We start from the raw sequence: 16,125 nt of genomic DNA, 5'->3' as shown, positions 1-16,125 counted from the left end.
TTCTAAAAATATTGATTTTCTCCAATAAGGTCCTAATTCACATAAAAACATGGTTAGGATTAGAATCAGGATAAAAATCGGACAAATAGAAATCGAACGGGCCTAAAAGGAGCTTACACGCACCTTCCGCGCGCCCCGAGTGCCCAGGAGGATTCCAATCGCAGGTCTCACACGCGAGTCACGGACTGGGTTTCAAATGGCAGTTAAGGTTGGACAGAAAATGATAAGAAAATCAACTATAATGAGGAAGGTTCGGCTAAGAGAGATTAAATAGATAAGTTGTTGAGTTTTGTGGTAGATTTTAGTTCCTTTTAATAGATTCTCAAGCCCACTTCCGAGGGTCATGAATGGTGATTATTTCCATAATCGTTGTAATTTCTATTAACAAGGCTCTAGAAGAAGAATTATTCCTAACCCTTCTATTACCCTTCAAGTCTCCTTGCTATGGAACTAGAGTATTAAAGAGGATTTCATTGCTCCCTCTCTTATCCCGAATAAGAGAACAACTATGTATGTAAAATAGCTAATTAAACATACATGTAAATCATTGACAACAACTCTTTCATAAACTAAAATCATACCGTCAACGTACTTAAACTATATAAAACTCTCTCGCCTCCCCTATTAAGTTTAGCTCTCCATACAAACTGAATTAAACAGAGAAATCCGCATCTTCATCATGTAAAATTGATGGAATAAGGAAAGAGAATAAGGAAATAGAGAGTTATCCCGGTTTGTTGCCATTCGTCAATGGAAGTTTCCTTCTCTTGAGCTCTCACGTCCACCTCTTTGCCCTAATCAATCCTTATTGGTCTCCTGTTCCTTCTGCTGGCAACAGCTGCTGGATTAGGGTTTTCTTCTTCTTCTTTGGTTTCACAGCAGTTCACTGCAGCAGAGGCTGCTGCTGTGTAATTCGATTTTCTCCCCCAAAGTGTGGCTCCCCTTCCTCTTGGTCTTCCTTTTCCTTTTATATTGTGCATGAGTTCCCCCTTAGGGCTGAAAAGGAATAAGTTGTCCATTTCCTCATTGGGCTTTAGGGCTGAAAAGGAATAAATTGTCCCCATAGGATGTTCCTCATTGGGTAGTCAATGACCCACTTGGACTGCTGACGTGGATTTAAAATTTCCATGTCATCCCCATTTGTTTCCAAATTTGCTACTCCCACATGGTTTAGCATAAATGTCTGAAATTTTACCACATAATTCAATTAAATATACAATTAAGATCGATTTATGCCAAATCATATTTTTTTCATGTTCAGCCGCAATAAACGATTTCATGTTCACTAAGTAGAATAAATGGGGAATAAATGAGAAAATGGTGAATAAGAGTGCAATATTAACTACAAAAAGACTTGATATGACTCTACATTTAGAGAGTTATCACACACCCAAACTTAAAAGATTGCTCATCCTTGAGCAATCATTCTCTTCACTCTCCCTTTTTTCTCATTAACAAACTGTTCGTGAGTATTCATCATAGACATGATTTAGATCACATTCTTTATATTCCTTCCTCAAATTAGTTATTTCCCACATTTCACCCTACACTTATCACCAAATCTTACCACAAAAGTAACACATTCCTCACTTCCATCGTATTCTCCAAAACACTACTAAAATGATTACCATTCATTTTACCTTTGCTTCATAATTTATTTCATTAACTTTCTCTTATCATGACAAATTTTTTTCTCCTAAGAATCCTTCAAGTCATCCCCCTATTCTCTGGGTGCTTCCACTTGTGGTGCAAATCACCTAAGTCTTCAAGGGATGACTATACAGGCTAACACTCATTCTCCCCTTAACTCGACTCTTTTGCTAGCATCCTATAGTTTTTAGTGTGGCCACATTTGTGATGCAACTCATCTGAACAATAAGGATACTCTTTTTTTTTTTTTTTTTTTTTTTTTTACATCCCAATTACCTTCGATTCAGACACCTCCATTGGTGATGCAGATTGTCTGACAACGAGCAATTAGGACTTTTTTTCATATTTTTTTTTTTTTAGCATTGAGAGTTCAAGCTTTAGGTTGACGATCTATAATTATCATGTTAGGACATTTTTAGTGAATCGAACACCCATGAATCGTGAGTTATGCTTAACTGAACTTTAGTGCACCTAGATTATGATTAACCCCATGAATTAGTCTAGAAAGTCCTTAATACAAGTACCTAGTTTACAATTATAGCATTTAGGAGAACTTGGAAAGGTTATCTTGCCTATTAGCAGTGGTGAATGATATCACTAGAGCCAAGACCACTTCATATTCCCTCTAGGAAATTATTAATACTCAGTGACACAAATAGACCTAAAAATACCATGTTCAGTGGTAGCTTCATGATGAGTACTATTGAGTTTGACTCAGTTTGGTCATAGAGGTAGTGCATTGAGGTTGTTTCGTGTTAATGCTTTTATCATGTGTGGAAATGGTTAAGAGTCTCTAAATAGGATTTTTTTCCATAAACCCATCTCAATCGGGAGAATGGGCATCACAGGTAGACTCAGTAGTTTGTCTGCACACGAGGTCTTTCCTCCATTTTAGTGTGACGTTATGGTTTGTGGAGGGTTACAAACTATCCTTTTCATAAATGATGTTCAAGATTCATGATACCATACCATCCTTCAAGTTATTATGTTTGATGAGGTTGCTCCTCTTCAATTTAGGATACCCATAATTTACTTCTGAAGAAATGTAAGAAGAGTCTGAAGATGAACGACTAGAAGAGTCTGAAGATGAACGACAAGAAGAGTCTGAAGATGAACGACAAGAAGAGTCTAAAGATGGACGACAAGATGCTTTGGTTGATGATGCACCTGTCAAAGGAGGAGCTTTCGATGATCGAGAAAGACAAAACCTGGGAAGATGCGGATTAACTCTCTATTTCCTTATTCTCTTTCCTTATTTTATCAATTTTACATGATGAAGATGCGGATTCCTCTGTTTAATTCAGTTTGTATGGAGAGCTAAACTTAATAGGGGAGGCGAGAGAGTTTTATATAGTTTAAGTATGTTGACGGTATGATTTTAGTTTATTAAAGAGTTGTTGTTAATGATTTACATGTATGTTTAATTAGCTACTTTACATACATAGTTGTTCTCTTATTCGGGAGAAGAGAGGGAGCAATGAAATCCTCTTTAATACTCTAGTTCCATAGCAAGGAGACTTGAAGGGTAATAGAAGGGTTAGGAATAATTCTTTTCTTAGAGCCTTGTTAATAGAAATTACAACGATTATGGAAATAATCACCATTCATGACCCTTGGAAGTGGGCTTGAGAATCTATTAAAAGGAACTAAAATCTACCACAAAACTCAACAACTTATCTATTTAATCCCTCTTAGCCGAACCTTCCTCATTAGAGTTGATTTTCTCATCATTTTCTGTTTTTCGACAGCAGTGGCACTCTGTTTTAGTTTTGTTTAAATAGTTAAAATCTCCAACTCCCATTTGAATGTTACCCAAAAACTCATTTAATTTCCAGCGATAAAATTAACCAAAAAGATAGGTTCCATGTGGAATCGATAATTTACTTATTACTTGCTACTTGTGATAGTGTATACTTGCACTTATTCTTGTGAATTTTACATCATTTTATTATATACATCCACAAGTGATCAAATAGCTTGGCATGTTGTATATGGCTGCCTCCATGGCCAAGGACACAATCATCACCATTCGAGCTAATTTATCATCATAAACCCAATGTGAGTTATTTTTATAATTTTGGGTCTATTTGTCATGTTCATGTACTGAAACATAATCGAACTAAACTTGACCCAAAGAACAAGAAATGCATTTTTGTTGGCTATGATACTCATAGAAAGCGTTGGTGGTGTATGGATTTGGAAACAAAGAAGGTTATTGTATCTCGTGATGTGGTGTTTGATGAAATTTCATATTACAAAGACGATGCAGATAGCAGCAAAAGTACAACTACTATTGCACGCTTTCCTAATGATTCTACATTAGGGAGAAAGAAAATTTTCAATTGCAACCGGCATTCAAGCTGAGGAGAATACAGAAGCCACTACAAATATTGAGGTTGGCACAAGAAAAAATCCTCAAAGATAAAAAAATTATCATATCATTTGTCTGATTTTGTAGTTGACAATAATAAATTTTCTGTTCTATCTTGTTTTTTTAGGGGAGATACAAGGGAAAATGAGCCGAAGTTGTATAGTGAACCTAAAGGGATTTCAGAATGGGAAAATGCAATGATGGAACAAATTTCAGCACTTGAAAAAAATGACACCTATGAGCTTGTACCAAAGTCTCATGATGCCGGTTTAATTACTTGTAAGAGAGTTTACAAGTTGAAGAAAAAAGTTGATGATAGAATTGATAGACACAAAGCTCGTTTTGTTGCTCGTGGGTTCTCTCAGCAATATGGTCGAGACTATGATGAGGCTTTTAGTTCGGTCGCAAGGATGACATCATTACAGACAATCATCTCTTTAGTTGCTAGTAAAGGCTGAAAGTTATGGCAGCTTGATGTGAAAAATGCTTTCCTTTACGAAGAGTTGAATCGTGATATTTTTGTGCATGGATTTACCTCTAAGGAATATCCTGATTATGTGTGCAGACTTAAGAAGGCATTGTACGGACTCGAGCAAGCTCCTCGTGCTTGGTTTGGTAAGATTGCTCAGTATCTTAATTTTTGTTGTTTTAAGTCTTTATGTGCTGATCCAAGCTTATATGTTAAGAAAACAACAGCTGTATGCACCCTGCCCTTACTTTATGTTGATGACGTGATTATTACTAGTGATGATATTGTTGAAATCAGTAGTCTCAAAGATGTCTTGTCTGTTAGTTTTGAAATTACAAGATTAGGTGAAGTTGATTGTTTTCTCGGTTTGGAAACTAAGAAGTGTGATGGTAATTTACTCTCTCAAAAAGGATATGCAGCAAGTTTATTGCAGCTGTTTCGTATAGAGAATTCAAGAGATAAAATTACTCCTATGGAACCAAATCTCAAATTAGCTAGGAATGAAGGGAAGTCATTAGAAGATGCCACGTTCTTTCTGCAACTTGTTGGTAGTTTATTCTATTTAACTATCACAAGGCCAGACATTGCTTGTTCAGTAGGAGTTGTATCTCAATTTATGGATAAGCCACATTAGATTCATTTAATTGCAGCAAAAATGATTATTTGTTACATCAATGACATTCTAAATTATGGATTAATGGATGAGAAATCAAAGTCATTTTTCTTAAGTAGTTTTGTGGATGCTGATTGGGCTGCTGACGTGAATGACAGATGCTCCACAACAAGTTTTTGTTTTATAGCAGGCTCAACTGCAATTTCATGTGATGGTGTTAATATAACACATGCGGAAGCAATTTGGATCTTAGGCACTTTTAGAACATCAATTATAGTAAATAACTAGCATGTTCATAAGTATTAAAACTTAATGAGTTTGAATACTAACCTTGTGTAGTTCAAATTCTTTTTTCCTCACGAACTGGTTTCGAACCACCACTAGTGTCTTCTCCACTATCCTCCGGCCTTAGAACGGGATTGTGGAATCCGGTGAGTGACTAAACTTGGGAGGGATTTTGTATATATGAAAAGAGTGTTTGTGAGAGGTTTTTCTAAGGTTTTTCACCAAGAAGACCTTCCATGTACCATGATCACTCTATTTATAGAGTTATGTTTGCATGTTCATTCAAATTTGAGATCACAAAATTTTGACACTCAAAATTTCACTCAAATGTTTGGGCTTATGTGGCAAGCATGCAAGTTTGAGTTCACCAAATTTTGACACTCAAAATTCCACTAAAATTTGTGGAGTTTATTTGGCAAGCATGCAAGTTTGGTTAAACCAAATTTTGACACCTCAAAATTCCACTGACATGGATTTTTCCATTAAATGAAGTTAGCATTTTGACTTTCTTCATTTTAATTCAACAATTAATTTGAATAATTAATTTCAAATTGAAGTAATATTAAATGATTAATTAAACTATTTAATTAATATTTAATATTAATTCAAATGTCAATCTCAATCAATTCCAACCGATTAAGATATTTAAATCTTATTTAAATATCTTAGATTCTCTCTTTTTGTTTAATTCGTAAATAAAACAAAAATGCGGTTAAATATATCGTATATATGTAGCGCATATTCCCTAATTTGAATTCGAACACTTTGAACTCTCTCGTCACACTGTTCTATGGTTTAGTCCAATATGAGCTAGCATCGGGACCTAATGGACCTATAGATCATGGGCTCCAACGATCCAAGATTAACCGGTTAAACTCATTAACCTTGTTAACCAACATTCGTTAACTACTAGGACACTCCACTATAGCCTAGTAGTTGCACTCCCCTCACTATAGATATATTTCTGTTCATTTGATATAACCATGATTAGTAAGTCGATCCTTCACAGGTTGTTCGTAACAAGAGCTGGGTCAATTTACCGTTTTACCCCTGAAGTTACTTCCTGTTCCTTATGTCTCACTAATTCTCTAATGAACAATTTGTTTGTGGTCCAACCAGTAAACCGAATCCCTCTCGGGCCAATGAGAGGGTGGGGCCCCTTGTTCAAGATCTAGAGTCAGTGCTTAAGGAAATTACATCTCTTCTATCCCTAAAAGTGGGTAGGAGTGGATTCCATCTTGCACCCCACGTCCCCAGCCATTCACCCAGTCTTACCCCTGAAATGGGAGGTCTATTGAGTCGGCGAACTCGAGCCACTCTCACCCATGTAAATCTAAGGATAATTCCGAATAAACAGGAGTTCATGGTTAGCTCAGGATTAAAATTGAGTTACCTAGGTCATCGAATAAAAAGAAAATCAGTCTCAACAGTAAACGACATTATAAAGTGAGAGTGATTTTCTTCACGATCTTATATATTACTCATTGCATAGGACACCCCCACTCACATGTCTCCACATGTACAATTTAGTGATCACATTGTTTATGTCATATACAAAAGTGGGCCGCATCCATAGTGTCCCCAAGATAAGGTACTCAGCCTTATATCCCCATACGATAGATCATTTTGACTATATACTTGAACTTGATCCACTCTTATGTCTCTACATATAGTTCAAGTAATCATACTATAGTTAGAGTGTTATTAGTTTATTGGATTTAGATTAATAATCGTAAAACAATCTTTACTGAATAAACAACAATAATAACTTTATTGAAAATAGAATATGTTTTTGTTTACAAACTATGAGTTTTAGGACATAAAACCCAACAAACTCCCACTTGGACTAAAACTCTAGTGGGGTTTTATAACGTTGAGTAGAGAGAAAGACATAAATGCAATAAACTATAACATCACATACTCATGCCTTTTCTCCCACTTGCCCTAGATTACATAACTCGCAGTCCTAGACTCACTAGGTGCCTTTCAAACACTTTAGCCCTGAGAGGCTTTGTAAATGGATCAACAATGTTGTGCTCTAAAGCTATCTGTGTGACGATCACATCTCCTCATTGCACAATCTCCCTTATGAGATGATATTTGTGCTCAATATGTTTTCCTCGCTTATGGCTTCTTGGTTCTTTTGAATTTGCAACTACTCCACTGTTGTCACAATAAAGAGTGACAGAAAGATGCATATTTGGAACGACTTCCAAATCAGTTAAGAACTTCCTAAGCCATATAGATTCTTTCGCTGCTTCACAAGCAGCAACATACTCAGCCTCCATGGTGGAATCAGCAATGCAACCTTGCTTTATGCTTCTCCATATTATTGCTCCTCCATTTAGAGTGAAGACAAATCCTGATGTCGATTTTCTCAAATCTACATCGGTCTGAAAATCTGAGTCAGTGTACCCTATAAGGATTAGATCCCTAGCACCGTACATTAGCATATAGTCCCTCGTTCTCCTAAGATACTTGAGGATATTCTTAACGGAAGTCCAATGAGCACGTCCCGGATTGGACTGATATCTGCTGACAATTCCCACAGCATAGCATATGTTGGGTCGGGTACATAGCATGGCATACATCAGACTACCGACCGCTGATGCATAGAGAATATGTCTCATATCCTCAACTTCTTGAGGTGTCTTAGGACTTTGTTCCTTTTACAAATGAACTCCATGCCTGAAAGGTAATAATCCTTTCTTGGAGTCCTGCATCTTATATCGAATCAACATTTTGTCGATGTACGATGCCTGAGACAATGCTAGTGTTTTGTTCTTGCGATTCCGAACAATTTGAATTCCAAGAACAAACTGAGCCTCTCCTAAATCTTTCATTTGGAATTGTGTCACTAGCCAATGCTTAATGTCAGTCAGAAACCCCACATCATTTCCAATGAGTAAGATATCGTCAACGTACAACACCAGGAAAGCTACTGTAGAGTTGACTATCCTTTTATAAATACAAGGTTCGTCAACATTCTGTTTAAAGCCATAAGATTTGATCGCAATATCAAACTTTATATTCCAGGATCGAGATGCTTGCTTCAACCCATAAATGGATCTTTTAAGCTTGCAAACCCTTTGCTCGTGATCCTGTTCAATGAACCCCTCTGGTTGAGCCATATAGATACTCTCTTCAAGATTGACGTTTAGAAAGGCTGTCTTAACATCCATTTGCCAAATTTCATAATCATAAAATGTGGCAATAGACAAGAGTATTCTAATCGATTTAAGCATAGCAATAGGAGAGAAGGTTTCTTCATAGTCTACCCCCTCTCTTTGGGTATAACCCTTTGCTACTAGTCGAGCTTTAAAGGCTTGTACCTTACCGGTTTGGTCTCGTTTCCTCTTATAGATCCATTTGCAACCAATAGGTTTTACCCCATCTGGTTGATCTACTAGTTCCTAGACTGAATTGAAGTACATTGACTCCATTTCAAGATTCATGGCTTTAATCCACTGATCTCTATCTTCATCATTCAATGCCTGTTTATAGGTCAACGGATCCTCAACGCCATCATCAGGTATGATGACTTGAGTTTCTGCCAAACCCAAGTAACGATCGGGTTGAGTTATAACCCTCCCACTACGTCGAGGCATTCTCAACTCTTGAGAAGGATGTGATTGACTAGAAGTGTCTGCTCCATCAACAACTCTTGTTGAAGGACCAGCTTGATCAACAACTCTTGTTGTTTTATCAGTAGCTTCTTTAGAAATCTCACTTAATACTAGTTTGCTGCGAGGTTGATGATTTCTTACGTGGTCTTCCTCTAAGAATGTAGCGTTTATTGATACAAACACTCTATTTTCTTGAGGGTCATAAAACAAACCACCTTTCGTCTCTTTGGGGTATCCTACGAATAGACATAATTTTGAACGACGTTCTAAATTCGTGGGGTTTTGCAATAACACATGTGCTAGACATCCCCAAATTCTGAAGTGACGTAAACTACATTTACGCCCTTTCCATAACTCATAAGGTGTTTCTAAAACACTCTTAGTAGGAACCATGTTTCAAAATGTATGCAGCAGTCTCCACTGCATATCCCCAAAACGGATCGGGTAATTGAGCGAAACTCATCATAGACCGAACCATGTCTAACATAGTTCTATTTCTCCTTTCTGATACACCATTTTGTTGAGGCATACCAGGGGCTGAAAGTTGAAACTTTATTCCATGTTCTATCATATAGTCCTGAAATCTTAAGTCCATGTACTCTCCACCTCGATCTGATCGAAGCGTTTTAATAGTTTTACCTAATAGATTCTCAACCTCAGTCTTATACTCTCTGAATTTTTCAAGAGCTTCGAACTTGTGAGGCATTAGGTAAAGATAGCCATACCTAGAATAATCATCAATAAAACTGATGAAATATTCATACCCTCCTCGTGCTTTGACATTCATTGGACCACAGAGATCTATATGCACGAGTTCTAAGGTTTCTTTGGCTCTATAACCTTTTTCGGAAAATGATCGTTTAGTCATTTTACCCTCAAGACAAGACTCACATGGAGGTAAAGAGTTGTCTTCTAACTCATTTAGAAGTCCTCTTTTAACCAATCTCTCAATCCTATTGAGATTAATTTGGCCTAGTCTTAAGTGCCAAAGATAGGTATTAGGAGAAATCTTTTGTCGTTTATTTTGAGTTTCAGCTGTTTTAAACATCTCGGTATTTAAAATAGCTTTTGTTTCGCTCGGTTTTAACATATATAAGTTGTTTTCTAGTTTTGCAGAACAAATATGAATACCTCTTTTGCAAATGAACACTTCATTGATTTCAAAAGATACTTTATACAATTGTTCTAATAAACAAGAGATAGATATTAGATTTCTTTTCATTTCAGGAACAAAAAGTACATTATCTAATATAATGAATCTATCTCCAAAAAACAACTTTAAATTTCCTACTGATCTTGCTGAGACAACCTCTCCTGTTCCAACCCTGAGTGTTATCTTGCCGTCTGCAAGCATTCTCCAGGAGCTAGTTTGCAGGTAAAAAGAACAAATATGATTAGTCGCCCCTGAATCTAGTATCAAAGTTGAGTTGTCATACTCTACTAAACATATTTCTACAACGAGTAAATCATATTTACCTTGTTGTGTCTTTTCGGCTTTCTTCTCTGCAAGGTATTTTGGGCAGTTTCTCTTCCAGTGCCCGCTTTCGTTGCAAAGGAAACATTTTCCTTTATCTGCTTTTTGAACCTTGTGTTTGCGGTTAGTAGGAATCTTATTTTTCCCTTTACCCTTCTTCTTCATCAAAACACTTTTAGAAGTTGAAGGTCCAGACTTATTTTTGGAGGACGATCCTCGTAGTAATTTCTTGGAGATAGCAACATTTGCTTCTCCTGTTTGTCCCTTGTTCGTTAAGAGGGACTGATAAGTCTGTAGCTCATTGAGAAGAGCAGTCAAGTTATATTCTATTTTGTTCATTACCACATTTGTGCGGAACTGGAAGAAGCTCTTCTATAAGTTATAATCTTATTTAGTCAAGTTATTCATTTCTATTAGGAGTCTGTTAGCTTTATTTCTTCAAATAAATTAGTTGCACGTTAAGTAGTTTGGTGCAAATCGGTTGAGTCTTTATAGAAGTTATTTTAGTTTAAATAGAAGTCTTACTGTTAGTAAAATAAACCTACGGTACAACACTTCATATTTCAGTTTTCTCTCTTTTTTTAGTAATAATAATTTCAGATTTATTCATACTTTTGAGTGTTAGATATTGTGTCATGGTTCTCTGTCCTTTAATTTAAACTCTAAGAGTTCCCTTATGCCAAGCTTTGAATGACCCATGACCTACGAGGAGATACCTCAAGCATGGCTTATGAGACTACTTGGTATCTTACCTAGGAAGTGAGCTGCAACCCGCTAGGTTCATAATAGTCCACCTCATCGGGGAGGGGCTACCCATCCCTTATTCGTGGGCTCACGTTTCCCATGCAAAACGGCTAGGAGCAGTGGATTCTTATCAGGAATCCCTGGTCCCTCATGAAGCTAAGAGACCGTTCATACACTTGCAGCCTAAGGGTACTCCTAAGGAGGTTTGTATGTCGTGGTGGTCTATTAGGCTTCTATGACTTGTCACTCTAACCACAAATCTCTAGACTTAACATAATACTGGATAATGAAAACTAAGTGTGTGTGTGCAACTATTTTCTAACATCATCATACATAATTCATATAAAATAAAAAAATACATGCTCAACGGAGCGATAACATCCATCAAGCTTCCGGAGCACAAAGTTCACAAATTCTCATCTTTCTTTTAGCATGAATTAAACACACACATATATAGTGGAAATTTAAAGCATAAGTGCAACACTGAAACGATTCTCATAATGCTTCACATATTACATCCAAACTCGTAATAATCACATTACTTAAATTCAGTCATGGAAAACTGCCACCTAAGGTAAATTCACTAGCATGCATGCATTCCAAGCAATCCCGACGAATATTGCTTCCTAGAAATCCGGTGACTAACATGATTGATGCATGCCCTTCATTTAGCGTTTCTACACAAATAGCATTTCCAAATATACTAATTTTCTCCAATAAGATCCTAATTCACATAAAAACATGGTTAGGATTAGAATCCGGATAAAAATCGGACAAATAGAAATCGAACGGGCCTAAAAGGAGCTTACACGTACCTTCCACGCGCCCTGCGTGCCCAGGAGGATTCCAATCGCAGGTCTCACACGCGAGTCATGGACTGGGTTTCAGATGGCAGTTAAGGTTTGACAGCGGGTCGACTGCTTCGTTGGGTTGTTGATCGTTACTCAAGTTAGTGGGTTGGGTCAGACCGTCACAGAAAGGACAAAGTTGCATTGCTCCACGTGGCGTATGAATCGTAGCTCCACCCAAAACTTGACTCGTGTCCCTCTCTGGTCTCGATGCGTTTCTCCTATCGCCAGAGGACATGTGGCTCGTTGGAAAAACTCTCTCTCTCTCCTGGTGGAAAGCGAAACTCGATTTTTGGTTAGATTTTTTCCCATTTTCTCTTTTTCATATCTTTTGATCGAGAATCCAAATCTGATAGTTTCGTCGGTAAAGTTATAGATCGTGATTTAAACTAGGTATGGATATTTTTTTTCTTAAACTTTACTTCAACATAGACCAAAATAAGAGAGTTAAAAATAGGTCGTTCGCCTCCTTATAGTTCTTGGAAAGAGACCTCGAAATATCGATATCAGTCACATTTCCCGGGCAAGTTTCTTCACTGATCTTGTAGAGCAATCCTCCTCTATGAACATATTCACGAGTCGCAAATGGTGGTCTTGGATCTGAAGAATACCAATAACTCACCTCATGGACCTTCTCGGTTTGTTGACGGAAGAAATGGGACTCCGACCTCTTGAGCCTCACTATAACTCCAAGAAAGAGGTCCATGAAACTACATTAAGGTTGAGGGCGAATTCCGGCGGTGGTCCGGTGAGTACTCTGGCCACTCTTTCTTTCTTCTCTTCTACTTCTCTCAACTTTCCAACTTTTCATTCTTTTGCAGGTATTGTGTTAAGACCAATCAAGACCCATAATGGGCCGAAGGACAAAATGACCCATAAGTTGTTATATTAGGAATTGTTGGAATATGATAGCTTATGAGCATGATTATTTTAAATAGCTAGAGTGCATAATTAGAATGCTAAACTCAGCATATTGATTTGCATGTCAGAAGAATACGTGTCAAAAGACTACATTCTTCCATGATGAGAACTAAATGTTCTAAGCTATATAAGAAGATTTTTGCTATGCTAGAAACTTTGATTTTAGTTAAAACACTAATAATGGGGATTTCAAAATTTAAATCCTTGCACAAACTTGAATAAGAAAACTATGATAAGATTAGAGCACTAAAACTAGAGTTATGTCACAATTATCATGTTAGGACATTTTCAGTGAATCGAACACCCATGAATCGTGAGTTATGCTTAAAGAACTGAACTTTAGTACACCTAGATTATGATTAACCCCATGAATTAGTCCAAAAAGTCCTTAAAACAAGAATGTAAGTTATAAACGGTTAAGATGCCCTTAAATACCTAGTTTACAATTATAGCATTTAGGAGAACTTGGAAAGATTATCTTGCCTATTAGCAGTGAGCCAAGACCACTTCATATTTCCTCTAGGAAATTATTAATACTCGGTTCAGTGGTAGCTTCATGATGAGTGTTATTGAGTTTGACTCAGTTTGGTCATAGAGGTAGTGCATTGAGGTTGTTTCGTGTTAATGCTTTTATCATGTGTGGAAATGGTTAAGAGTCTCTAAATAGGATTTTTTTCCATAAACCCATCTCAAGCGGGAGAATGGGCAACACAGGTAGACTCAGTAGTTTGTCTACACACGAGGTCTTTCTTCCATTTTAGTGTGACCTTATGGTTTGTGGAGGGTTACCAACTATCCTTTTCATAAATGATGTTCAAGATTCATGATACCATACCATCCTTCATGATTTTATGTTTGATGAGGTTGCTCCTCTTCAATTTAGGATACCCATAATTTACTTCCTAAATAATGTAAGCTAGTTAAGTAAGTTGTTCACTCTAAAGCTCAATTAGGCCATTCAGGAGATCCTGCGACACCAGGTTACATGAACTTCCTCTAAACCACATTTTGGTTTATGGCATGCATGAAAACTACCTTAAGTACTTCAGGAACTCCCAAAAGCTTAGATAGTTGTACAACTTAGGTCTGAACTTCCTAGATTCCAGACGAAAACCAAAGATAGCTAACTAAGTCATGGATGCAATTAAGAACCTATAAGTAGATTACTTATTGAGTTTATTTATACCCACAAGATATTACCTTTTTGGTTTTTTTAGATGATAGTTGATTTATTAGTCTAGGTAGAAAATTTGTGGGAGTTATGCGGCCATGAAGGAGGCTTTTCCTTGGGCGTCAGTCTTTTTGGTACTTGATTTGTATTTGGTTTTCTATGCTAGTTTTTTAATTAAATCTCAAATGGTACATTTGAATGGTAAATGTATTTGTTTATATTTTAAATTTTTTTTTTATTGTTTTAAGGTTTGTAAAAAAATTCATCGTACTTTTCGATATCTATTTGTCAGTTTTCTTGCAATTTTTTATTTGAAGTTTCAGAAAACGAGTCACGGTAGAACATAGATGTAAGTCATGATTTAGATATTTTATGTTTTGAATGTATACTTTGTTTTTTATATGTTTGTTAATGATTTCCACAACCTACTTTTTGTAAATTTTTGTTGAATTATATAAAAAACTATTTAATTAACTATTATTTTTTAAATTATAGAAATTATAAATTATTTTCATTCTAAGTCAAGAGTGACTTGCCTCTATTTTGTATATGGCATATCAAATGTAAAGTATGTCAATGGTAAGAAATAAAAAGACAGTTGATATTAAAATATCAACCAATGTTCCAAAAACATTAAATTTCAAACTCCCTTCTCCCATGTCCACAATATGTTTTACTAGTCATGCAACTTTCTTGATAATAAATTTATAAATGGTCACGTATTAAAATAAACCTTATAAAAGAATGAAACATCAACAACACAAAATTAAAAGGTTAAAACTAAAGTAGAATCTCCTAAAGTAGGTATGCTTTTGTTGAGTAGTTTCTCTTATTTACTTTGATCATGAGTTTTCATTTTGTGTTCATTGTTCTTATCATCGGAAGAATATAATTTCACATTCGAATGCTTAACCTCCATGTCATCTCTGTATTTCTTATATACATCTCCTTTGTAGAAGTCTCGAGTTCTATAAGCTAGCACAAATGAAGCCATCGCTCCAAACAACGTCACTGCAGCCAAAATCATGAACGATTCACTAAAGCAATGAGTTCCATTACAAGTTAGGCCCTTCCCATTCTTCACATTTCCAATTTTAGTGGCTTCTGCATCATAAAACCTCCCTATTACTTCCACGTTCATTATATAAGATCCAAGTGGGACAGCCAGTTGCCCACAGTTGAGTAGTGTCGAGTAATGTTTGAGGCCGAAGAGATCAGAGATTATGGCAAATATCAATGGAGTTTGGGCTCCAAGGCCAAACCCAATGATCAACGAAGCTACATAGACTGAATTTATATAAGGGAATGCGATGGAGAGCAAGCCGATGCAGGTGAAAACTTGGGTAAGACCGAACAGGAAAGGGCGGGGTAATTTGTATTTGGTCGTAAGGGTTTCAAAGATGAAACCGGAGAAGACCCCACCAAAGAAATTGAATATGGAAATTCATGAAACCAAAATACTTATGGAATGATTTGGATATTTAAGTGACTCGGCGATCTGCCCAAGATTGTCAATGGCTGCAACGGACGACCCACATGCAGAAACCGTTGCTATGAAAATAAGAGCCATATCTTTGCTTAGAAGAGCTTGCAAGATGATGAAATCTTCTCCTCTTTGCGGCTCCTTACATACCTTTGAGACACTCGGCAAAGAAATTTTTGAAATTTCCTTAAGTTGTTCACGGGGAATCGAAACAATAACAAAAGGATTCATGGTTTGTTTACTGAGTTTGAAGATAAAAAGTTCTTCTTTAATAGCTATTAGAAGGGGCAGACAAATTAAGACGACGATGACCGCGACATCACCGGCATAGCCAGCCTAAGAGAAAGCAATGTTCTCTGGGTTATGGTGAGAAACAAGAGGAACATCGCGATCCCTATGGACACGTAAAGCAAGTGGTAGAACACTTTGAGCTCCTCTGGATGCTTTCGAGCTTTGATTGTCCGAATTGG

At 36.6% G+C, this 16,125-nt stretch overlaps 1 protein-coding gene across 1 annotated transcript; it reads right to left on the bottom strand.

The window, feature by feature from the left end:
• Positions 1 to 15,001: 15,001 nt before the first annotated feature.
• Positions 15,002 to 15,886, bottom strand: LOC111783617 (putative transporter MCH1). Its single transcript, XM_087120487.1, has 2 exons — positions 15,634 to 15,886; positions 15,002 to 15,459 (listed from the first exon to the last, which is right to left on the bottom strand). The coding sequence occupies exons 1-2, from the start codon at positions 15,884 to 15,886 to the stop codon at positions 15,002 to 15,004; spliced, it is 711 nt and encodes a 236-aa protein (XP_086976613.1).
• Between the last annotated feature and the right edge of the window lie 239 nt (positions 15,887 to 16,125).

The sequence above is a fragment of the Cucurbita pepo genome, chromosome 20, assembly GCF_057944985.1.
Source record: "Cucurbita pepo subsp. pepo isolate OVF chromosome 20, ASM5794498v1, whole genome shotgun sequence".
Classification (NCBI taxonomy): domain Eukaryota; kingdom Viridiplantae; phylum Streptophyta; class Magnoliopsida; order Cucurbitales; family Cucurbitaceae; genus Cucurbita; species Cucurbita pepo.
This window is presented reverse-complemented; position numbering and strand designations above follow the sequence as displayed.

Excerpts from the sequence above, each read along its gene's own strand:
- LOC111783617 (XM_087120487.1), bottom strand. The coding sequence starts at position 15,886 with ATGAATCCTTTTGTTATTGTTTCGATTCCCCGTGAACAACTTAAGGAA. Across the intron at positions 15,460-15,633 it reads ATATCCAAATCATTCCATAA|TCTATGTAGCTTCGTTGATC; the intron begins GTATTTTGGTTT and ends ATATAAATTCAG.